The sequence below is a fragment of the Chelonia mydas genome, chromosome 24 (genome assembly GCF_015237465.2).
Source record: "Chelonia mydas isolate rCheMyd1 chromosome 24, rCheMyd1.pri.v2, whole genome shotgun sequence".
NCBI classification, from domain to species: Eukaryota; Metazoa; Chordata; order Testudines; family Cheloniidae; genus Chelonia; species Chelonia mydas.
The window spans coordinates 18,790,069-18,797,772 of record NC_051264.2 but is presented as its reverse complement, the minus strand read 5'-3'; the positions used below and the strand labels follow the sequence as shown (position 1 = coordinate 18,797,772).

Below are 7,704 nucleotides of genomic sequence, written 5' to 3'. Positions count from 1 at the left end.
GACGCTCCCCAGGGCCCTTCCTCAGCAGGTCCCTGGAGCGCCAGGTCACGGCCCCGCAGCAGCCAAAGGGGCGTCCACGGAGACCCCCCCAGCCGGCCTGCACCGAGCTCAGCCGCGGGCAGCACTGGGGGGGGTCACGCCTGGAACCGTCTCCGGTTCTACCCCCTTCGGCGCTTGCTGGGGCGTGAGCGCACTGAGCTCATCCCTGCGGCCAGGGACCGGCGCCCCGTTACCCCCAGCGCCAGCTCCCACCGGCCGAGCCCCTGAGTCCAACCGGACACGAGCCCCGTGCCTGGGGCGGGGACCCGGCGACCAGCCCGTCCTGTGCCCGGGGTCCTGCCAGTCCCGTGTCGCTGTCCGTGTGTCTGTCTGTCGCCCCAGTGTCCTCCCATCCCTGTGTCCGTCTGTGTGTCCCCACACCCAGGACCTGCGTGTCCCCGTGTCCGTGTCTGCTTGTGCCATGTCCCCGTGTCCCCACCCCCAGCGTCGGCCCGTCTCCGCCCTCCCCCCTCACACCCGGCTGTCGTGGGGACAGTTTTGACATTTTGTTTTATTACAAACAGCATCAATCATGGTACACCCCCCCCAATCAGCCAGTCCCCCACCCGCTGCGAGCGACACCCCCCACCCCGCACAATCATCACCCCCCCCACCCCCCCCCCGAGCAACACAACCGCCCTGCACCTCGGAGGCTGTCCGACAGCGGGAGGCTTGGGGAGGGGCATGCGGAGAGCTGGGGGTGGAGCTGGGGGGGCACAGAGCTCTGGGCTGAGATGCTATGGGGTGACTCACTGCCTCACCCCTGCCCCGGGGCTGCCCAGATCCACACCCCACACGCCAGCCAGCACCGGGGTGGGGGTGTCAGCTGTTATCCTTCAGCCCCACACACCGACCATCCCCCTCTGCATAGCACACCCCCCAGCCCCGACCCCTGTGCAAAGCAGAGGTGAACCCAGGAGTCCTGTCTCCCAGCCCCCTGCTCTAACCACTCGACCCCCCTCCCCTCCCAGAGCCCCTCAGGAGTCCTGGCGGCCCTCACCCGGGGAGGGGACCACACTCATTGTGCCCAGTGGGCAGTGACCCTGCATGGGGGGGAGGGGGTAGGTGGGACTGGAGCTGCCCCCCAGCGAGTGCTGGATGGGGGGGGGGGTGCGGCAGATGCTCCCCTGCGGGGGGGGAGTGCAGTAATTCCCGAGAGTCCCAAGCAAATCACAGTCATTTCTTTCTGATTTCCGAGTAGACGGTGCCGCTCTCCGGGCGGGGCTGGGGCCCGGGCGGCGGCTTCTGGTCTCCTGCGCTGAAGGCTAGAGTAGAATATTGAATGTTCTCATCACCCTGGAAGACAGAAAAGCCAGATCAAGGACTGCACCAGGGAGAGAACCCAGGAGTCCTGGCTCCCAGTCCCCCCTGCTCTAACCACCAGACCCCACTCCCCTGCCAGGTCCAGAGATAGAACCCAGGAGTCCTGGCTCCCAGCCCCCACCACTCCGTGCTCTAACCCTCCAGACCCCACTCCTCTGCCAGGGCCAGGAACGAACCCAGGAGTCCTGCTCCCAGTCCCCCCTGCTCCCTTCCCCTCCCACCAGCAGGATAGAACCCAGGAGTCCTGCGGCCGGACACGAAGGCTCCTTACCAAGGTAGGTTTGTTGTCACCGACACCCTGGTCTGAAGGACAGAGACAGGAGACAGACGGGGTTAGAAACACGACAGTCCCAGGGCACAGGCCCCCCCCAGCCAAGCAGTGACCCACCCCCCAGGGGCAGCAGGGCCCGTGCGGAGTTAGTGCAAGCAGGCAAAGCAGCACCAGCTGGGTTAGTGGCTGCAGCCGGCGTGGGGTCCTCAGGGTGGGGGGCTCCTTGCACCAGGATGGTGAACCTGGGGTGGGGGGAGACGGAGGGAAGGGGAGCGGGCGTGAGGGGAGTGGGGGGCATGGGGAAGCGGGGGGGGGAGAGGGAATACGCGGGGAATCCCATGCTCACATGACCCCCAGCCTGTGTCTTCGCGGTGCTGCCCCAGGTTGCCAGCACCAGCCGCACGGGTTGGGTTGGGGAGGGAGCAGGGCCGGTGCAACCATTAGGCAAACGAGGTGGCTGGAGGCGGCCAAAAGTGCACTCCAGGGAGGAGGCGGAGCAGAGGTGAGCTGGGGTGGGGAGCTGCCCCATGGCTCCCCAGGCCAAGGGGGGGACAGAAGGGGGGGTGGAGAGCTGCCCCACGGCTCCCCAGGCCAAGGGGGGGACGGACGGGGGGGTGGAGAGCTGCCCCACGGCTCCCCAGGCCAAGGGGGGGACGGACGGGGGGGTGGAGAGCTGCCACACGGCTCCCGGGGAAGGGGGGCTGGCGCACGGTGGAAGTTTCGCCTAGGGCGCGAAACATCCTTGCACCAGCCCTGGAAGGGAGGGGAGCAAGGGGGGGCTGAGGGAGGAAAGGGGGTGGGGGGATCGGAGAAGCAGGGAACCCCAGGCCCCAAGTGCCCTCTCCTCACATCTCCGCAGTTGCTCCCGAAGTTCCCAACACCGGGGGTGGGGGGCACCCGGAGCCCGTGACACCCACAGCCCAGAGCAGCCACGGGGGACCCGGGACCCAGCCCGGGGGAAGAGAATCCCAGACGGGCTCTTGGAAACTGGGGCTGGCGCGGCTGCGATGTCACTTCCTGTCTGGCCGGGGAGTTTCCCATCATGCCCCTGGGCTTGGCCATCCATCACACTGTGGCATGGGGGAGCAACAGCAGCACTGGCAGAGGTGCAGGCCCCGCCCACACAGCTCACAGGCCCCGCCCAGACAGCTCGCAGGCCCCGCCCACACAGCTCACAGGCCCCGCCCACACGGCACGTGGCATGCAGCTGCGAGGGGCGGGGCTGCTACTTACTGTGGGCGGGCGCGGCCTGGCCTCCGACGGGCGGGCGCTGCTTGGGCCCCCTGGGGAAAAGAGCAGATTCCACATGACGCCGGGGGGGGGGGGGGGGATTGCGCCATCCCCCACGCCAGGGACGGGGCAGCAACTCGTCGGCTTCCCCAAAACTGCAGACCTGTCCCCCCTCCTCTCACCACCCCACGGCCCATCCACCCCCACACACACCTACCGAACCCCATGCCCATCTATCTATCCCTCTGTGACGAAGCGGGACTGTTCTTAATGTTTCCTCTGAATAGTGTGGGGGTGCCTCAGTTTCCCCTATGCAGTTCTTAAGTATCTAGGGGGTGGGGTAAGGGTGTATGGTCGTTGCAGAGCCCTAGAGGGCAGGTGTGTGCAGGGGTCTGGACACAGAGAATGGCCAACACCCTGTTTCCTGGCCACTGATGGCCTGGGCCCTTCCCCCTGCAAGGTGAGAGCTAAAGGGTTGGAGAACAAAGGAATCAGGTGCCCTCCTGGCCCGGGAAAGGGACAAAGCCCAGAGGAGGAGGGGCTGGAGGGAGTTTCAGTTTGGGGCTGGCTGGGACATGGAGTGAAGGGCAGACGTGGTTGTCTGGCTCACTGCCCCCCAAAATGGACCCAGCTGAGGGGTCCTGTTCTCTGCACCTACAAGCTCTGTGTTAGACCATGTTCCTGTCGTGTAATAAACCTTCTGTTTCCCCGGCTGGCTGAGAGTCCCGTCTGACTGTGGAGTTGGGGGGCAGGACCCTCTGGCCCCCCCAGGACCCCGCCTGGGCGGACTGGCTGTGGGAAGCGCAGGGAGGGGCAGAGGAGGCTAAAGGCTCCGAGGTCAGACCCAGGAAGGTGGAGCCGGGGGAGCTGTGTGTCCTGCAGACAGGCTGCTCCCCGAGAGGAGACTCCCCCAGAGTCCTGACTGACTTCGTAGGGAGCCGTCCCAGAGCATCACGTGGGGACCCCGTGACAGATGGGTAGCTCCGGTGTGGCTCAGGACGCTGGGTGCCAGCCTGGGCAGGGATTGTACCCTAGGAGACCTGACACTGTTTCCAAGAAGCGTGTGGGGCGAGATCCCATCCTGGGGGGCAGAGAGGTGGAAGGACCCTTCACCACAGAGACAGCAACAAGCAGAGACCCCGAGGGGCAGGGTGCAGAGACCTGGGGCTGGGGGGCAGAGAGAGTGACCCCCTCCAGCACCCGGGGGCAGTTCCCAACCCCCCCGCCTCACCAGCACTCAGTGCAGCCCCCAGCCTCCCGAGCTGTTACCCTCCAGTTTTGCAGAGCAGGAAGTAGAGCAGTCCCCCGATCAACGCCGCCCCGACCAGCGACCCGATGACGATCCCAGCGACGGCCCCGGCAGAGAGACCTGGACGAGGGGCGACTGGGTCTGGAGGAGAGATGTGGGGAGGGTTGGATCAGACAGTCAGTAACAATCCCCCCACGCCGCTCCCTGCAGCCTGGGCCCTAGTGCCGCACTGGGGCATTGGTGCCAGCACTGGGATCCCGGTGTCTGCAGCGCGTTCTTCCATCCGGGGGACTCACCCGTCCCTGTCACCCGCACGGCGACAGACGCCCGGGCAGTGCGGTTGGTAATTGGGTTGTGAGCCTGGCACTCGTACGTGCCCTGGTGATCTAAGGTCGTGGGGTTAAAGGTCAAGCTGGTCCCGGTCTCGTTAGTGTTGGTGCCATTGAGAACCCAGCGATAGCTCGGGGCTGGGACGGAGTCGGCGACGCACGACAGGGTGAGAGGGGACCCGAGGGTCAGGTCGATGGGTCCTGGCGGGTCTATCCTGGCAGAGTCCGGCCCGTCTACACAGAGAGGGAGAGGATCAAGGGAAAGGACAGCGCCAGTGAGAGATCCCCGTATTAACAGCCCTGGTGCCCCACCCAAGAGATGGATGCATCTCCATGGCTGGGTGATGCCAGCAGGGCCGGGGGCAGCGCGGCCGGGGGACGGGGCTGTAGTTACTCACAGGTCACCGTCACGGTGCTGGGCTCGCTGCGGTTGGTGCTGATGGGGTTCCTGACCTCACACTGGTAGGCGCCGGCATCGCCCCGGGTGACACCCAGCACCGTGAGGGTCCAGTTGTCAGGGGACAGCCCCAGCCGGTCACTGGGCGCGAGGGACGCCCCGTCCCGGAGCCAGAGCACGGTGTCAGTGCTGGGGGAAGTTTTGCACGTGAGGGTGAAGGTCCCGTTCTCCAGCACTTCGGTTTGGTTTGGCGTCACCGTGGGCTTGGGCAGCATTTCTGTGCAGGGAACAGAGAGAGCGTTACTGTGTGTCCCTGCCCCTCCATGCGGGATCGGGGCTGCCGTCCTGCGGGACTGGGGCAAGGGTGCTGGTGTTGCCACCATGTGAGGTTGTGGGAAGGGTCCCAGCACCACTGTCCTGCGGTGTCCTTTGCCCGTTGCACCTCAGAGCTGCGGAGACGGACAGTCACCTTCTGGGGTCTGGCAGAGGGTCCCTCTCCCCAGCGTCGAGTCTCAGTTATTTGTGCCTCCCTGATGCTCTGGCTCCCGGAGTCCTGTGATTTTTGGGAGACTCTCGGCTGTGGTTCGAAGGGAGAGCGACGCTCCGGCTCCCAGGCTCCGGCCCGACAGCAGGATTTTCAAGCTGATCCCGTGACAGTTCAGGCCGGACTCAAGGTCACGACCCCACAGGTCTCTTGGTGCCACCGGACGCCCCGTGGGCACAGCCCTGTGCCAGGTCCTTGCCGTCCCCTGTGACCCGGACAGAGCTGCCCATCCCAGACCCGGCCGAGGGGTGGCATTGCTGGTGCACCACGGGCAGTCAGCCAGAGCCGATCTCACTGACCCCGGGCAGATCGGGGAGACTCAGTGGAGCGAGGGGGGCAGCCCCCAGCCTAGTGCTGCCCCATATTCCCACCTAGCCCCATAGCTCAGCAAGTGCCTCACAGCCCCAGGCCCCTGGGTTCTCCCCACGACCCACGAGAGTCCGAATGGGGAGGGGGCGTCGGGACTCCAGCGGCAGGGCCAAGGAAACCCCTCCAGTCTGTACCCCCTGCCCGGGGGGGCTGGGAACGTCCCCTCCCATTCTTCCCTCAGGGCACCCCCCATCCCCCTGTCCCCCTCCGAGCTTCTTCCCCCCCGCGGGGTTGATGCACGGACAGGGGACGTCCCATGCAGACAGGGGGCCCGGCTGGGGACAGAACAGATCCGGAGTAGCCAGGGCGCCGGCTGGACAGACAAGTGAGTGTGGGGGGCGGTGCCCGGCTACTCTCCCTCCACCACGATCTCTGCACTCGCTGTGAGGCTGGTGACGGGGTTGTGAGCCTGGCACTCGTACGTGCCCTGGTGATCTAAGCTCATGGGGTTAAAGGTCAAGTTGCTCCTGTTCTTGTTAGTGTTGGTGTCATTGAGAACCCAGCGATAGCTCGGGGCTGGGACGGAGTCGGAGACACACGTCAGGGTCAGAGGGGACCCGAGGGTCAGGCCGATGGGTCGTGGGGGGGTCTATCCTGGTGGAGTCTGGCCCATCTACACAGAGAGAAAGTGGATCGGGGGAGGGAGGGCACCAGCAGAGCAAGGTATAAACAGGTGCCTTCCCCACCCTAGACACAGCTGCATCTCCGTGGCTGGGCGATGCCGGCAGGGCCGGGGGCAGCGCGGCTGGGGCTATAGTTACTCACAGGCCCCCGTCTCGGTGCTGGGCTCGCTGCGTTCAGTGCTGATGGGGTTCCCGACCTCGCACTGGTAGGTGCCGGCGTCACCCCGGGTGACACCCAGCACCGTGAGGGTCCGGTTCCCGGAGGACAGCACCAGCCGCTCACTGGGCGCGAGATACACCCCGTCCCAGAGCCAGAGCAGGGTGTCGGCGCTGATACATGTGAGGGTGAAGGACACGTTCACCAGCACCTGGGTTTGGTTCGGCATCACCGAGGGCCTGGGCAGCATTTCTGTGTCCCTGCCCCTCCATCTGCCCGGGATCGGGGCTGCTGTCCTGCGGGATTGTGGGAAGGGTCCTGGTGCCATTGTCCCACGGGATAGTTTGGAAGCTTCTTTTGGCTTTTGCCACCACAGACCATCCGAGACAGAGAACGAGGGGGTTCTCCTGCCCTAGGTTAAATCCTCAGCTGCTGGAGTCCTGTGATTTTTGGTAGAATCTCGGCTTCCATTTAATAAAAAGGAAGTTTCTGGGCCATATGAATGAGGAGAAAAAATGGAAATCACAACCCGACAAGACCCTGGGTCCCGACAGCGAAGGCACAGCCCCGACCAGGAGCTGGATTTAAATCTTGTAATTTTTAAGCCAATCTCGTGATTGTTTGGGGCTGGTTCCAATGTCTGGAGCTGCCGGGCAGGTGGGGCCCCTCGCCGGCCACTGGTCTTCGAGCTTCGAGCGTCCAAGCTGTTCGCTCGCAGGTGTAGATTAAAGGGAGACGTCGGTGTCTTGTCTTCGCTGATCTGTAGCGTGTTGGTTCACGAGACGTTACCCTGCACGTCACTGGCCCCCAATCACAGGTGTCTCGGCGTTTAGGTGGGAATTCACCTGAGGTGCGAAAGTGCCTGAGACCTAAGGAAGGTCGTTTCTATCACAAGGCATTTACAGGGCGTTTCCCAGCAAGCGGGGTCGAGGCCTCAGAATTGCCAGTGAAGCCTCCTGTTAACTCCAAAGCAGGAGCCGTCGAGGGAGAGTGGAAATGCCCAGCCTGCCTGCACGGGCTGCTCACCCGCGCCCACGTGGGCGAAGGGCCCGGCAGCTTGTCGCTCGCCCGGGAAGAAGATCCATAAACACGGGGCTAAGGGAACGATCCTGCGTCTCGGGCCTGAGGAATTCGGAGCCACAGGACAGAGGCCCCAGGACCCTTTTGGGCCAC

At 64.9% G+C, this 7,704-nt stretch overlaps 1 protein-coding gene across 1 annotated transcript in view; it reads right to left on the bottom strand.

Annotated features, from left to right (window-relative positions):
• Window positions 1-532: 532 nt before the first annotated feature.
• LOC102946165 (carcinoembryonic antigen-related cell adhesion molecule 5) overlaps window positions 533-7,704 on the bottom strand; it is a 49,608-nt gene continuing 42,436 nt past the window's right edge. The window contains exons 13-18 of the mRNA XM_037882629.2: window positions 4,840-5,115; window positions 4,409-4,675; window positions 4,133-4,253; window positions 2,867-2,916; window positions 1,634-1,665; window positions 533-1,335 (exon numbers count right to left, since the gene is read on the bottom strand). Coding sequence (XP_037738557.2) covers window positions 1,216-1,335; window positions 1,634-1,665; window positions 2,867-2,916; window positions 4,133-4,253; window positions 4,409-4,675; window positions 4,840-5,115 — 866 coding nt within the window. The 3' untranslated portion in view covers window positions 533-1,215. The remainder of the gene's footprint in view (window positions 1,336-1,633; window positions 1,666-2,866; window positions 2,917-4,132; window positions 4,254-4,408; window positions 4,676-4,839; window positions 5,116-7,704) is intronic.